The 17,022-nt window shown below is 44.8% G+C and overlaps 1 protein-coding gene across 1 annotated transcript in view; it reads left to right on the top strand.

Moving 5' to 3' along the window:
• Positions 1 to 17,022, top strand: part of zgc:85777 (uncharacterized protein LOC405871 homolog) — a 40,789-nt gene that overhangs the window by 8,353 nt on the left and 15,414 nt on the right. The window contains 2 exon segments of the mRNA XM_029658801.2: positions 1,534 to 1,582; positions 1,585 to 1,653. Coding sequence (XP_029514661.2) covers positions 1,534 to 1,582; positions 1,585 to 1,653 — 118 coding nt within the window.

Here is a 17,022-nt window from a genome sequence, read left to right as displayed (position 1 = left end):
AGCTGATAGTAGTTGTACATTTAAGCTCTTCTACTGTACTCTATGCACCTTCAAAAAAGAACACCATCCATGCTGACCCATGTTGACTCCTATGCTTCCCACAGTTGTGTCATGTTTGCTGGATGTCCTTTGGGTGGTGGACCATTCTTATTACAAACGGGAAACTGTTGAGCATGGAATAACCCAGCAGCATTGCAGTTCTTGACACACTCAAACTGGTGCAACTGGCACCTAATACCATACCCCATTCAAAGGCATTTAAATATTTTGTCTTGCCCGTTCACCTTCTGAATGACACACACACACAATCCATGTCTCAAATGTCTCAAGGATAAACAAATACTTATTTTACTGGTCTCCTCCCCTTCATCTATACTGATTGAAGTGGATTTAACAAGTGACATCAATAAGGGATGATAGCTTTCACCTAGATTCACCTGGTCAGTCGGTCATGGAAAGAGCAGGTTTTCTTAATGTTTTGTGTAAACAATGTATTGGGCACTGCTCAAAAGTAGTGCACTACATATGGAATTTGGGACGTACCAATGGTCTCTTGACACTCCCATATCTCTAGAACGGGAGTGTTCCGCTCCTCATCCCTTCACTCCCTAACAGTTTTCAAGCATGACGCAGGGGAGTTTGGCTGTGGCCCCGCTATGAAGGGAATGCCCTCAGGTGGATTTAAGAGAGATTTTCATAATCCATAATATATTACTGTAGCTTTACATGGAGGATCTAATGTTTTACTTCATCCGAATCACTTCATCTTCATGCTTCTAGATTCCTGCACATCTCTACGTCCATGTACTGGAGCTGGTATACTGTAACTGGTACAGTTAGTATTATGGTGACTCCATAGGGAAATTAGATTAGATTTTTGGCTAACATTGTTAGATGCAAACATAGCCTTGTTAGTCTCAAACTATATTATAATTGTTTCCCTCTTAATGACAAGAATTTGGATTGGGTTTGGGGAGCTAGGCTACATGGTAATACACTAATCCGATCTCTATCGGCTGTCTTGTGAAAGTGCAATAAAGGCTTGTTGACAGTGAGTGTAATAGATAGGTGGCACACACACAATAGCATCCCCCTCTTAACATAGCATGTATTCATCCATATGAGATGTTATTTCAGTATGTTTTGTGTTCTTTTTGTATTCATCGATATGTAGACCTTAGGCTAGCAGTCTGCCAGTGATAGGTTACATAGACTGAAGTAGAGGCAGAACAGGACTGCTGAAAATACAGTTGACAACTTCCCGTTTATTTACAACTATGGACCGTTCTTAATGTGGTTCTGTCAAGATGGTGAGTCAATTTCCAAGTAAATTGTCAGGGGGAAAGTAAGCTATTAATATTAACATTCAATAGATTGGAATGAAATGTAATGTAAAAGTTAGTCTCACACAACCACACCATTGGCATACATATCCATTCTCACACAGACAACCTACGCCCAGGCCACGTAGCTCGTACCACACCTACGTCTATGTGTTTGTCATCTTTCCCTCTGTCTTTGCATGTGTTGTAGATCATCGACCAGGATATCAACCCCTATGTGGACCAATGGGAGGCAGAGGGATATTTCCTGCCCACAAAGTCTTCAAGCTCTTGGGAAATGCTGGCTTTCTGGGTGTCAACAAGCCAGTTGGTATGAACTTCTTCTGTGTCTCTTCCTCTGTGAAATTGAATTGTCTCAAAAATAATCACCCGGTTAATGACTTTTTCTGAGATATTTCTTTGCCTGATTCTGATTCACTTGTGGGAAATTATGCTTAACATATTTCACTGTCTCCCCACTATAAAACCGTGTCAGTTGAAAGCACTTCGCTTTGAAGAGGGCAGCTAATTTCAGATGATAAAGATGGTTTAATTAATCTAGTGTTTTCATGAACAATCACCTGAATCAGAGTTAGATGAGGAGCAGCTTGAAAATAAGAAAATGGTGTAGCCTCGTAAAAGGGTCTCGAAAGATAAAGCAGCAGCAAGTGGTAATGAGTTCCTCATAGACCCCTAAGTGCCCAATGTGTCCAACTAGGCACTGATCTTCATCAAAACTCAACAGAAGAGCCTCTCAAGGGCTAGCGTGAGAAAATTAAGTAGAGAAATGTTGTTGCATACCAGACTCAAGATGATATAGGCCTAAGGAGTGCTTAGAGTGTCATTCTGGCTTTGGCCCACTCCACTGAATATGTGGATGTGAGTAGCGGCCATATTGTGGTGTGTGTAGATATTTGCCCACTCTGAATGTGTGGAGTCACGTTCCACAAAAGCTGTCAGTCCTATTTCCATTTCAAATGCTGTCCTCTACCACCTGCAGCATCACTGAGGGAAAAAATGGACTTTTTAGAACAACTTTGATTGTCGTATTTTAATCATATATAACACGTTTCAGAATTTAAAGTGGTGATTCATTCCTAAGACTAATTTTGTCAAGATGTTTTCAGACCTCAAAAGAGGTCGAGATGGGTCCATGTCACACTACACACCAATCTAGATCCAAATACAGCATATCAACCCAATGACTAGAAAATACAACTCATCTCGACATTAGTCCCCTTAGATGTCAAAACATCTAACAAACTTTTATTTTGAAGTGAACTACTACAGAGAACAATGCAGTGGGTGTTGTTGGTCGTGGTGGGCCCTATGGGGAAATTGGCTCATAAATCTAGCTAGGTCAGAGAAGAGTGGGGCGAGCAGCTTTACAAAGTGCTAACTACAGAGCCCTTCAGCATTAACAGTCTGGATTAGAGAGAAGGTGGACAAGGAAGTCCCAGACACATCAGATTACCAGATGGTATATTAGATAAAGAGGTTATGGTTTATCCTACACTGTCAGAGACTAATGCTGAGACGAGACACATATTGCTAATAGCGTATATTGCTAATAGCCTATATTTCTGATAGCCTACAGTGCATTCGGAAAGTATTCAGACCCCTTTTTCCACATTTTGTTACGTTACAGCCTTATTCTAAAATGTATTACATTTAAAAAATCCTAATTAATCTACACACAATACCCCATAATGACAAAGCGAGAAAAAAAAGTGAAGAAATGTTTGCAAATCTATATATTTTTTTTTTTACAGAAATACCTTATTTACATAACTATTCAAACCCTTTGCTATGAAACTCAAAATTGAGCTCAGGTGCATCCTGTTTCCATTGATCATCCATGAGATGTGTTCTACAACTTGATTTTGAGTCCACCTATGGTAAATTCAATTGGTTGAACATGATTTGGAAAGGCACACATGTTAAGCACCTTTCTTATATAAGGTCCCACAGTTGACAGTGCATGTCAAAGCAAAAACCAAGCTATGAGGTCGAAGGAATTCTCCGTAGAGCTCCAAGACAGGATTGTGTCGAGGCACAGATCTGGGGAAGGGTACCAAAAAATGTCTGCAGCACTGAAGGTCCCCAAGAACACAGTGGCCTCTATCATTCTTAAATGGAAGACATTTGGAACCACCAAGACTCTTCCTAGAGCTGGCCGCCGGGCCAAACTGCACAATCGGGGGAGAAGGGCCTTGGTCAGGGAGGTGATCAAAATCCTGATGGTCACTCTGACAGAGCTCCGGAGTTCCTCTGTGGATATGGGAGAACCTTCCAGAAGGACAACCATCTCTGCAGCATTCCACCAATCAGGTGGAAGCCACTCCCCAGTAAAAGGCACACGACAGCTGCCAAAATGCACCTTTTGAGAAACTTGTTTCATGAGAAACAAGATTCTTTGGTCTGATGAAAACAAGATTGAACTCATTGTCCTGAATGCCAAGTGTGACATCTGAAGGAAACCTGGCACCATCCCTATGGTGAAGCATGCTGGTGGCAGCCTCATGTTGTGGGGATGATTTTCAGCGGCAGGAACTGGGAGACTAGTCAGGATCGAGGGAAAGATGAATGGAGGAAAGTACAGAGAAGATCCTTGATGAAAACCTGCTCCAGAGCATTCAGGACCTTAGACTGGGGCAAAGGTTCACCTTCCAACAGGACAACAACCCTAAGCACACAGCCAAGACAACGCAAGAGTGGCTTCGGGACAATGTCCTTGAGTGGCCCAGCCAGAGCCAACGCTTAAATCCGATCTAAGATCTCTGGAGATCTGAAAATATCTGTGCAGCAACGCTCACCATCCAACCTAACAGAGCATGAGAGGATCTTCAGAGAAGAATGGGGGAAACTTGTCATACCCAAGAAGACTTGAGGCTGTAATTGTTGCCAAAGGTGCGTCAACAAAGTGCTACGTAAAGGGTCTGAATACTTATGGAAATTTAATATTTCAGTTTTCAATTATTTTTTTTTGTGCAGAAAATTCTACAAACCTGTTTTTGCTTTGTTGTTATGGAGTATTGTGTGTAGATTGATGAGGGGGGGGAACTATTGAATGAATTTAATTAATGAATTTAATTTAATCTGGCCTCTGCCTTGCTTGCACAATGAACCCCCCCCCTTGAAGCGTCTTGCCAATCGCCATCATGCAAAAGCTAGTAATTCGGTGGCGCAACTGGCGACACTTCAGGCTGAGGATATACCCATGTGTTACACCCACATCCAAGAGGACCTGTCAATCACAAGCCTTGTGGGCATGTCCCAGACCATCGATTTCCCTTCTTGCAATACAGAGGGCAAGATATATTTCTGTGGTTTGGCATGTCATTGTGGATTCACACTGTCATTGTTTTTAAAGGATTTCAAAACACTGTAGCTGAGTGGTTTGTTAGTTGTATCAATGATTTTGTCCTCTAAATTCGAGGTCGACCAATTATGATTTTTCAACGCCGATACCGATTATAAGAGGACCAAAAAAGCCGATACCAATTAATCGGACGATTTAAAAAATGTTTTTTATTTGTACAACAACACTGCATGAACACTTATTTTAACTTAATATAATACATCAATAAAATCAATTTAGCCTCATGTAAATAATGAAACATGTTCAATTTGGTTTAAATAATGAAAAAACAAAGTGTTGGAGAAGAAAGTAAAAGTGCAATATGTGCTATGTAAGAAAGCTAACGTTTCAGTTCCTTGCTCAGAACATGAGAACATATGAAAGCTGGTGTCTCCTTTTAACATGAGTCTTCAATATTCCCAGGTAAGAAGTTTAAGGTTGTAGTTATTATAGGAATTATAGGACTATTTCCCTCTATACCATTTGTATTTCATTAATCTTTGACTATTGTCTGTTCTTATTGGCACTTTAGTATTGCCAGTGTAACAGTATAGCTTCCTTCCCTCTCCTCGCTCCTCCCTGGGCTCGAACTAGCAACACAACGACAACAGCCACCCTCGAAGCAGCCTTACCCATGCAGAGCAAGGGAAACAACCACCCCAAGGCTCAGAGCGAGTGAAGTTTGAAACACTATTAGCGCCCGCCAACTAGCTAGCCATTTCACTTTGGTTACACCAGCCTCATCTCGGGAGTTGATAGGCTTGAAGTCATAAACAGCACAATGCTTGACGCACAACAAAGAGCTGCTGGCAAAATGCACGAAAGTGCTGTTGGAATGAATGTTTACGCGCCTGCTTCTGCCTACCACCGCTCAGTCAGATACTTAGATACTTGTATGCTCAGTCAGATTATATGCAACGCAGGATACGCTAGATAATATCTAGTAATATCATCAACCATGTGATTATGATCAATTGTTTTTTATAAGATAAGTTTAATGCTAGTTAGCCACTTACCTTGGCTTACTGCATTCGCGTAAGAGGCAGTCAGTCTCCTCGTGGAGTGCAATGAGAGAGAGGTAGGTCGTTATTGCGTTGGACTAGTTAACTGTAAGGTTGTAAGTTTGCATCCCCCGAGCTGACAAGGTGAAAATCTGTCATTCTACCCCTGAACGAGGCAGTTAACCCACCATTACTAGGACGTCATTGAAAATAAGAATGTGTTCTTAACTGACTTGCCTAGTTAAATAAAGGTATAAAAATACAAAAATCGGCAAATCGGTGCCCAGAAATACCGATTTCCGATTGTTATGAAAACTTGAAATCGGCCCTAATTAATCGGCCATTCCGATTAATCGGTCGACCTCTACTCTAAATACCAAATTGTGAAATGGTCTGCTGAAATGTGCCTCCAAACATTTGTTGGATATGCATTGCCTAATCAATATAATTGAATTATTTCCAATTTTGTTTGTAGTATCTTCTGTGTTTTCCTGAATTACTATACAATAGAGATCAGGGCCCGTATCCACAAAGCATCTCAGAAAAGGTCCTTGGAATCCTGTTAAAACCTGGATAAATTGGGCTAGATGCCCAATTTATGGCATTTTAACAATGTGATATTGTGCTCCAAACTTGAAATAACATGATGTCTGTAATCAAATTATACAATTTATTTATTAGCCTAGTGGTTACGTGTGCTCTTTATTGTCTGGTCAGCTGGGTGTTCAACCAGTCTTTGCTGGGAACAGTAGTTGCTACCGTAGGCGCACACCAGGTGCTTTCCATTTTCCCCCTGGTGAGTCAGTACTGCCAGCAGCTCCCAACACCGAACCCCTGGCGGTGGTTAACTAACCTGGGAAACTCAATATCTGAGTTTGGGTCTGTGGAACCCTTGGTCGAGGAAATGCCATCAGAAGGTTTCCTCAGACCATCCACTGCATCCAGAATTATCTCCAGCCATCTTGACAGTGTCTTGCCACTGGATACAGGTGACCCTGGACGAGAGCGTGAGGTTGAAGCTGCATAACTCTCCTTCACTGCAATGAGCAAGTCATGAAGCCATCACCCAAAGTCCTGTGGCTTTCTGCGATTGACGAAGCTGTAGCCATGGACTCGCACACAGGCGGCTCAGGATATCGCTTTTCACTGGCCTGAAGCAGCAGTGGAACTCGGCAGCAGTCTGAGCAGTACTATTCAGGTTCACACTGCTCACCTCCCCAGCATTAGGAGCACCGCAGCAGTCGAACAAAGAAAATAAAAGTGAAACCACTTTATATTGGTGCTTGGAATGCCCGCTCACGAATGGACACTGCTGGACCAAACAGACCTGAGAGGCGTACGCTCTTGTTGGCAGAGAACGTGCCAAATACAAAATGGACATTTCCACCGTAAGTGAGACCCGGCTAGCTGACCCGGGGACAGGTTGCAGAAGTTGGAGCCAGTTACACCTTCTGAAGCACCATTTACAGGCTAAAAGCAGGTCACCATCATAAACAATCTTCCAACCGCAAAAAAACAACATGGATGCAAGGTCCAAACACTGGCACTTGATTGACATTGTCAGGAGGAGAGACAGACATGATGTCAAGGGTGAAAAAGGCCATGTGCAATGCAGAATGCTGGATAGAACACCGACTTATCTCTGAGCTCAACATCCGGATCAAACGTCAACAAGGCAAAAAATCTTTAAAGCGAATCAACATCTCTCAGTGAAAGAGGAGAACATCCGGCAGTAATTTGTTGAAGCCCTTGACCACCGTTTGGAGTCCAAGTTGAGGTTCATTTTTTTTTCAAGAACCTCAACTTTTCTGATTGCGGATGGAACTACATTGCTCAGAGAGAAAGACAAAATCCTTTCCAGATGGGCCGAACAATTAAACTCAGCCCTCAATAAATGAAGAAGCAATCAACAGGCTGCCGCAAGTTGAAATGAACTTGTCTCTTGCAGACCTACCCACCCAGGAGGAAACAAAAAAAGTATCAGTCTCCTCTCATCAGGAAAAACTACAGGAGCTGACACCATACCAGCTGAAACCTACAAGGTGGGAGGGCCTCATTTGGTTGAGAAGCTAACTGACCTCTTCCAGTCATTGTGGAGACAAGAAGCTGTCCCTCAGGAGATAAGGACTAACCACCTCTACAAGAGGAAAGGCAATCACCAAGCCTGTTACAATCACAGAGGTATATCCTTGCTGTCAATTGCTGGAAAAATCTTAGCTAGAATCCTCCTGCACCATCTAAAAGAACACCTAGACCAAGACATGCTGCCCGAGAGCCAGTGTGGCTTCAGACAGAACTGTGGAACAACTAACATGATGTTTACAGCTCACCAACTCCAAGACAAATGCCAAACTCTGACCTGTATCTCACTTTTTTCAACCTGCCAAAGGCTTTTGACACCACAAGGCACGACGGCCTCTGGAAGGTCATGGCAAAGTTTGAATGCCCAGAAAAATTTAGCACAATGGTGCATCAGTTCCATGATGGCTAGTGTGCAAGATCACCAAGAGTACTCTGTGCAGTTTCCAGTCATAAACAGAGTGAAGATACATATAACTAGGAATAAAGTGACAGATAATAAACAGTAACAGCTGCATATGTGATGAGTGAAGAAGGTTAATGCAAAGGTCAAGGCAGATATTCCAGGTAGCTATTTGGCTAACTATTAAACTAACTGTTAAGCAGACTTATGGCTTGGGGGTAGAAGCTGTGCAGTTACCAAACCAAGCGGTGATGCAGCCAGTCAAGATGCTCTCAATGGTGCAGCTGTATAACCTTTTCAGCCTCCTGAGGGGGAAGAAGTTGTGCCTTCTTCAAGACTGTGTTAGTATGTGTGGATCATGATGCATCCTTATCTTCAGATGACGATGACAGACTTGTAGAGCGCAGGGGAGTTTTGGAATGAGAGGTCTAGGGCTTAAAGGCAAAAAACTCTGGTCCTTTAGTGCCAAGCATGCAGGTTTAAACTTAGTTTTTCATTTCTTGGAACATCTCTCTTTTGGCGCTGTGGTACAGTACAAAACCTGGCAGATATCAATGTCACGTTCTGACCTTAGTTCCTTTATTATGTATTTGTGTTAGTTTGGTCAGGGTGTGAGTTGGGGTGGGTAGTCTATGTCCTTTTTTCTTTGTTGTATTTCTGTGTTTGGCCTGGTATGGTTCTCAATCAGAGGCAGCTGTCGATCGTTGTCTCTGATTGAGAATCATACTTAGGTAGCCTGTTTTCCCCATTTTGGTTGTGGGTGATTATTTTCTGTTTAGTGTTTTTCATCACCTTACAGGACTGTTTGTTTGTTGTTTTGTTCAGTGTTCAGTTGTTTTATTAAAATAATGAACACTTACCACGCTGCACCTTGGTCCGATCTTTCATACTCCTCGTCAGAGGAAGACGAATCGAGTTACAGAATCACCCACCAAGAAAGGACCAAGAAAGACCCGGTGCGCTACATCGCAGCCCCCACAAGTGCCATGCGAGAGTGGGCATTCAGCCAGGGCGTGTTGTGCCAGCCCAGCGTGTTTGGTCTCCGGTACGCCGTTTCGGCCCAGGGTATCCTGCGCCGGCTCTGCGTGCTGTGTCTCCGAGCCGCTGGGAGGGTGCAGTGCGTCCTATGCTTGCGCTCCGCCTGTGCCGGGCGAATGTGGGTATTCAGCCTAAGGGAGAGGTACGAGTGGTATGCACCAGATCTCCAGTGCTCACACACAGCCCGGTTCAACCTGTGCCTGCACTCTGGAGGGTCCGGGCTAAAGTGGTGATCCAGCCGGGAGGAGTGGTGCCAAGGCTGCGCGCCAGGGCTCCAGTGCTCCCCCACAGCCCGGTCCTTCCGGTGCCTCCTCCATGCACCAGGCCTCCTATGGCAGCCCCACGCGCCAGGCTGCCTCTCCGTCTCCTCCCTCCAGGTTCTCTGTCCAAGCCAGAGCCGCCCGTCTGTCCTGAGCTGCCGGAGCCGCCCGTCTGTCCTGAGCTGCCGGAGCCGCCCGTCTGTCCTGAGCTGCCGGAGCCGCCCGTCTGTCCTGAGCTGCCGGAGCCGCCCGTCTGTCCTGAGCTGCCGGAGCCGCCCGTCTGTCCTGAGCTGCCGGAGCCGCCCGTCTGTCCTGAGCTGCCGGAGCCGCCCGTCTGTCAGGAGCTGCCGGATCCGCCCGTCTGTCAGGAGCAGTCACTCTGTCAGTCACTCTGGCGATGCCGGAATCGCCCTTCACGCCGGCGCTGCCGGAGTCTCCCGCCTGTCCAGGGCCCGCTGCGAGGGTCCCCAGTCCGAGGTTGAACCCCTATAGGTTCAGGTTTTGCGGCCGGAGTCCACACCTTTGGGGGGGGGTACTGTCACGTTCTGACCTTAGTTCCTTTATTATGTCTTTGTGTTAGTTTGGTCAGGGTGTGAGTTGGGGTGGGTTATTTTTTTTCTTTGTTGTATTTCTGTGTTTGGCCTGGTATGGTTCTCAATCAGAGGCAGCTGTCAATCGTTGTCTCTGATTGAGAATCATACTTAGGTAGCCTGTTTTCCCCATTTTGGTTGTGGGTAATTATTTTCTGTTTAGTGTTTTTCATCACCTTACAGGACTGTTCGTTTGTCGTTTTTGTTGTTTTGTTCAGTGTTCAGTTGTTTTATTAAAATAATGAACACTTACCACGCTGCACCTTGGTCCTCCTCTCTTTCTCCAGACGACAAGCATTACAATTAACGTATGAAACATTCATATTTAGACTATTTATTTATCCATAGGTCACAACCAACCTACTCCAGTTTCTACAAATTATATCTAAAGTTTGGAGGCACTGTACTGGAGCCAGCCTTCACATTAATAAAGCTTCAGTGCCAGATTGCTCTTCAGCTGATTATGTCACTCCACTACCCACCACGAAACAGGAAAAAACTCTGCTGCTCACACACACAAACACTCCCCTTTTCTTCCGTAAGCAAGAGAACCAGAACAGGAAAGTGTTGCCCAGGCAACAGGGAGCAGAACACGAGTGATCTCTACCTCCCTGTGTGTGTGTGTGTGTGTGTGTGTGTGTGAGTAATGTTATTCCACGCCCAGACAGGACAGTGGGATTCAGAGTTCAGCCTCTGACATTGGCCCGTCTCTGGCCCGATTTACGAGACTTGGCAACCCAGCCGGGTTTTCCACTGGTCAACATTTTTCTGATAGTTCTGTTATGATGGTCCAATGTTATGTTGCCCCTGACTTTCTCCCTTAATGTCCTCCACTCTTCGTCCTCAGTCATTCCATTGACGTTACATTAGAATGATTTAGCAGACGCTCTTATCCAGAGAGACTCTTGTAGTAATAATATAATTATATTACACATATTATCACTGTACCAGTGACTCATTATTCTTAAAACTAAGATAAGGGATTATGAGTCAGTTACTTTTTTCATTCCATTTTACTTACTGTAGGATTCTCATGATGACGTGTCATTGAAATACATTGTAGTTCAGTGAGCCAAACGTGTCTATCGTAGTGGCAGTCGTCATTGATGCACCCATGAGTGATTCATTGGCCTAGAGACTTCCTAGGTTCGCATCCCTCTGGAGACACGGCCAATTAAATGGTTCGTTCTCATACAACTATTCCACTGATTTACAGTGTGTCTAATCTACATGCATGTTCAATACAGCAATCTATGAGGTTGACTGTCTGTCTTAGAAACCCATCGATATCAAATAAAACATTTTTTTGTCACGTGCCAAATACAACAGATGTAGACCTTTCAGTGAAATGCTTACTTACGAGCCCCTAATCAACAATGCAGTTTAAAAAATATATGAATAAGAAATAAAAGTAACAAGTAATTAAAGAGCAGCAGTAAAATAACAATTGCGAGACTTATATACAGGGGGGTACCAGTACAGTCCATGTGCGGGGGCACTGGTTAGTTGAGGTAATATGTAGGTAGAGTTATTAAAGTTACTGTGCATAGATGATAACAACAGAGAGTAGCAGTGGTGTCAAAGAGGGGGGCGATGCAAATAGTCTGGGTAGCCATTTGATTAGGTGTTCAGGAGTCTTATGGCTTGGGGGTAGAAGCTGTTTAGAACCCTCTTGGACCTAGACTTGGCGCTCCGGTACCGCTTGCCGTGCGGTAGCAGAGAGAACAGTCCATGAGTAGGGTGGCTGGAGTCTTTGACTATTTTTAGGGCCTTCCTCTGACACCTCCTGGTATAGAGGTCCTGAATGGCAGGAAACTTGGCCCCAGTGCATCACTGTGCCGTTCGCACTACCTTCTTTAGTGCCTTGAGGTCAGAGGCCGAGCAGTTGCCATACCAGTCAGTGATGCAACCAGTCAGGATGCTCTCGATGGTGCAGTTGTAGAACCTTTTGAGGATCTGAGGACCCATGCCAATTATTTTCAGTCTCCTGAGGGGGAATAGGTTTTTCCCGTGCCCTCTTCACGACTGTCTGGGTGTGCTTGGACCATGTTAGTTTGTTGGTGATGTGGACATGAAGCAACTTGAAGCTCTCAACCTGTTCCACTGCAGCCCCGTCAATGAGAATGGAGGCAGGCTCGGGCCTCCTTCCTGTAGTCCACAATCATCTCCTCTGTCTTGATCATGTTGAGTGAGAGGTTGTTGTCCTGGCACTACATGGTCAGGTCTCTGACCTCCTCCCTATAGGCTGTCTTGTCTGTGATCAGGCCTACCACTGTTGTGTCATCGGCAAACTTAATGATGGTGTTGTAGTCGTGCCTGGCCGTGCAATCATGAGTGAACAGGGAGTACAGGAGAGGACTGAGCACGCACCCCTGAGGGGCCCCTGTGTTGAGGATCAGCATGGCGGATGTGTTGTTACCAAACCTTACCCCCTGGGGGGGGGGCGTCAAGAAGTTCAGGATCCAGTTGCAGAGGGAGGTGTTTAGTCCCAGGGTCCTTAGCTTATTGATGAGCTTTGAGGGCACTATGGTGTTGAATGCTGAGCTGTAGTCAATGAATAGCATTCTCTTTCTCTATTTTGTACAGGTGGGAAAGGGCAGTGTGGAGTGCAATAGAGATAAAGATTGCATCATCTGTGGATCTGGCGGTATGGAAATTGGAATGGGTCTAGGGTTTCTGGAATAATAGTGTTGTGATTTAGGCAGGTTACCTTAATGTTCTTGGGCACAGGCACTATGGTGATCTGCTTAAAACATGTTGGTATTACAGACTCGGACAGGGAGAGGTTGAAAATGTCAGTGAAGACACTTGCCAGTTGGTCAGCGCATGCTCGCAGTACACGTCCTGCTAATCCGTCTGGCCCTGCGACCTTGTGACTGTTGACCTGTTTAAAGTTCTTAATCACATCGGCTGTGGAGAGCGTGATCACACAGTCTTCCAGAACAGCTGGTGCTCTCATGCATGTTTCAGTGTTATTTGCCTCGAAGCGAGCATAGAAGTACTTTAGCTCGTCTGGTAGGCTCGTGTCACTGGGCAGCTCTCGGCTGTGCTTCCCTTTGCAGTCTGTAATAGTTTACAAGCCCTGCCACATCTGACGAGCATTGGAGCCGGTGTAGTACGATTTGATCTTAGTCCTGTATTGAAGCTTTGCCTGTTTGATGGTTCGTCGGAGGGCATAGAGGGATTTCTTATAAGCTTCCAGGTTAGGGTCTTGCTCCTTGAAAGCGGCAGCTCTAGCCTTTAGCTCAGTGTGGATGTTGCCTGTAATCCATGGCTTCTGGTTGGGGTATGTACATACGGTCACTGTGGGGACAACGTCATCGATGCACATATTGAGTAAACCAATGACTAATGTGGTGTACTCCTCAATGCCATCTGAGGAATCCCGGAACATATTCAGTCTGTGCTAGCAAAACAGTCCTGTAGCTTAGCATCTGCTTCATTTTTATTGATCTAGTCACGGGTGCTTCATGCTTTAATTTTTGCTTGTGAGCAGGAATCAGGAGGATAGAATTATTGTCAGTTTTGCCAAATGGAGGGCGAGGGAGAGCTTTGTACATGTCTCTGTGTGTGGAGTAAAGGTGGTCCAGAGTTTTTATTCCTCTGGTAGCACATTTAACATGCTGATAGAAACTTGGTAAAACTGATTTAAGTTTCCCTGCATTAAAGTCCCCGGCTACTAGGAGCGCTGCCTCTGGGTGCGTGTTTTCTTGTTTGCTTATGTCGGAATACAGCTCATTCAATGCTGTCTCAGTGCCTGCTTCTGACTGAGGTGGCATGTAAACAGATAAGAAAAATACATGTGAAAACTCTCTAGGTAGGTAGTGTGGTCTACAGTTTATCATGAGATACTCTACCTCATGCGAGCAATAGCTCGAGACTTCCTTAGATATCATGTACCAGCTGTTATTTACAAAAATACATGGTCCGAAGCCCCTTGTCTTACCAGATGCCGATGTTCTATCCTGCCAGTACAACGTATAACCAGCCAGCTGTATGTTGATGGTGTCGTCGTTCAGCCACGTCTCCGTGAAGCATAAGATATTACCGTTTTGAATGTCCTGTTGGTAGTTTAATCTTCCGCGTAGGTCGTCTATTTTATTGTCCAAAGATTGCACGTTTGCTAGCAGAATGGAAGGAAGTGGGGGTTTATTCGATCGCCTACAAATTCTCAGATGGCAGCCCGCCCTCCGGCCCTTTTTTCTCCTCCTCCTCTTCACGCAAATCACGGGGATCTGGGCTTATTCCCGAGAAAGCAGTATATTGTTCACGTCGGCCTCGTCCGACTCATGAAAGGAATGAAAGGATTCTGTCAGTCCTTGGTGAGTAATCACAGTCCTGATGAAGTTATTTTCGGTCATAAGAGATGGTAGCGGCAATATTATCTGCAAAATAAGTAAAACAACAAGTTACAAACAATGTAAATAAACAAACAAAAATCACAAACGTTGGGGGCACGTAAAACATCTGCCTTCTCCGGCGCCACTCTTGAGCGCTACTCTCATATTGTTAGGGCTCATTTTGCTATAGATGGGCTTATAATGGAGTTATATAGAGCTTATGAAGTGCTTACAACTATTCCATTGAGATATACACAGTTGAAGTCAGAAGTTTACATACACCTTAGCCAAATACATTTAATCTCGGTTTTTCACAATTCTTGACATTTAATCCAAGTAAAAATTCCCTGTTTTAGGTCTGTTAGGATCACCACTTTATTTTAAGAATGTGAAATGTCAGAAAATAGTAGAGAGAAATGTTTATTTCAGCTTTTATTTCTTTCGTCAAATTCCCAGTGGGTCAGAAGAATACATACACTCAATTAGTATTTGGTAGCATTGCCTTTAAATTGTTTAACTCGGGTCAAATGGTTCAGGTAGCCTTCCACAATTTTCCCACAACAAGTTTGGTGAATTTTGGCCCATTCCTCCTGACAGAGCTGGTGTAACTGAGTCAGGTTTGTAGGCCTCCTTGCTCGCACACGCTTTTTCAGTTCTGCCCACACATTTTCTATAGGATTGAGGTCAGGGCTTTGTGATGGCCACTCCAATACCTTGACTTTGTTGTCCTTAAGCCAATTTGCAACAACTTTGGAAGTATGCTTGGGGTCATTGTCCATTTGGAAGACCCATTTGCGACCAAGCTTTAACTTCCTGACTGATGTCTTGAGATGTTTCTTCAATATATCCACGGAATTTTCCTACCTCATGATGCCATCTATTTTGTGAAGTGCACCAGCCCCTCCTGCAGCAAAGCACCACCACAACATGCTGCTGCCACCCCCGTGCTTCACGGTTGGGATGGTATTCTTCGGCTAGCAAGCACCCCCCTTTTTTCTCCAAACATAACAATGGTCGTTATGGCCAAACAGTTCTATTTTTGTTTCATCAGACCAGAGGACATTTCTCCAAAAAGTACAATATTTGTCCCCATGTACAGTTGCAGACCGTAGTCTTGCTTTTTTTGGTGGTTTTGGAGCAGTGGCTTCTTCCTTGCTAAGCGGCCTTTCAGGTTATGTCGATATAGGACTTGTTTTACTGTGGATATATATATACTTTGTACCTGTTTCCTCCAGCCTCTTCACAAGGTCCTTTGCTGTTGTTCTGGGATTGTTTGCACTTTTTGCAGCAAAGTACGTTCATCTCTAGGACACAGAACGCGTCTCGTTCCTGAGCGGTATGACGGCTGCCTGGTCTCATGGTGTTTATACTTGCGTACTATTGTTTGTACAGATGTGTGGTACCTTCAGGCGTTTGGAAATTGCTCCCAAGTATGAACCAGTCTTGAGGACGTCTATCATTTTTGGGCTGATTTATTTGGATTTTCCCATGATGTCAAGCAAAGAGGCACTGAGTTTGAAGGTAGGCTTAGAAATACATCCACAGGTACACCTCCAATTTACTCAAATGATGTCAATTAGCCTATCAGAAGCTTCTAAAGCCGTGACATCATTTCCTGCATTTGTCCAAGCTGTTTAAAGGCACAGTCAACTTAGTGTATGTAAACTTCTGACCCACTGGAATTGTCACACAGTGAATCATAAGTGAAATAATCTGTCTGTAAACAATCTTTGGATTTTTTTTTGTCATGCACAAAGTAGATATCTTAACCGACTTGCAAAAACTATAGTGAGTTAACTGGATTTGGAGTCACACTCAAAATTAAAGTGGAAAACCACACTACAGGCTGATCCAACTTTGATGTAATGTCCTTAAAACAAGTCAAAATGAGGCTCAGTAGTGTGTGTGGCCTCCACGTGCCTATATGACCTCCCTACAACGCCTGGGCATGCTCCTGATGAGGTGGCGGATGGTCTCCTGAGGGATCTCCTCCCAGACCTGGACTAAAGCATCCGCCAACTCCTGGACAATCTGTGGTGCAACGTTGGTGGATGGAGCGAGACATGATGTCCCAGATGTGCTCAATTGGATTCAGGTCTGGGGAACGGGCGGGCCAGTCCATAGCATCAATGCCTCCCTCTTGCAGGAACTGCTGACACACTTCAGCCACATGAGGTCTAGCATTGTCTTGCATTAGGAGGAACCCAGGGCCAACCGCACCAGCATATGTTCTCACAAGGGGTCAGAGGATCTCATCTCGGTACCTAATGGCAGTCAGGCTACCTCTGGCGAGCACATGGAGGGCTGTGCGGCCCCCCAAAGAAATGCCACCCCACACCATGACTGACCCACTGCCAAACCGGTCATGCTGGAGGATGTTGCAGGCAGCAGGACGTTCTCCACGGCGTCTCCAGACTCTGTCACGTCTGTCACATGTGTTCAGTGTGAACCTGCTTTCATCTGTGAAGAGCACAGTGGCGAATTTGCCAATCTTGGTGTTCTCTGGCAAATGCCAAACGTCCTGCACGGTGTTTGGCTGTTCGCACAACCCCCACCTGTGGACGTCGTGCCCTCATACCACCCTCGTGGAGTCTGTTTCTGACCGTTTGAGCAGACACATGCACATTT

This window comes from Oncorhynchus nerka, linkage group LG4 (assembly GCF_034236695.1).
Source record: "Oncorhynchus nerka isolate Pitt River linkage group LG4, Oner_Uvic_2.0, whole genome shotgun sequence".
NCBI classification, from domain to species: domain Eukaryota; kingdom Metazoa; phylum Chordata; class Actinopteri; order Salmoniformes; family Salmonidae; genus Oncorhynchus; species Oncorhynchus nerka.
The sequence above is the reverse complement of the archived record's forward strand: the minus strand, read 5'-3'. Positions and strand labels throughout refer to the sequence as shown.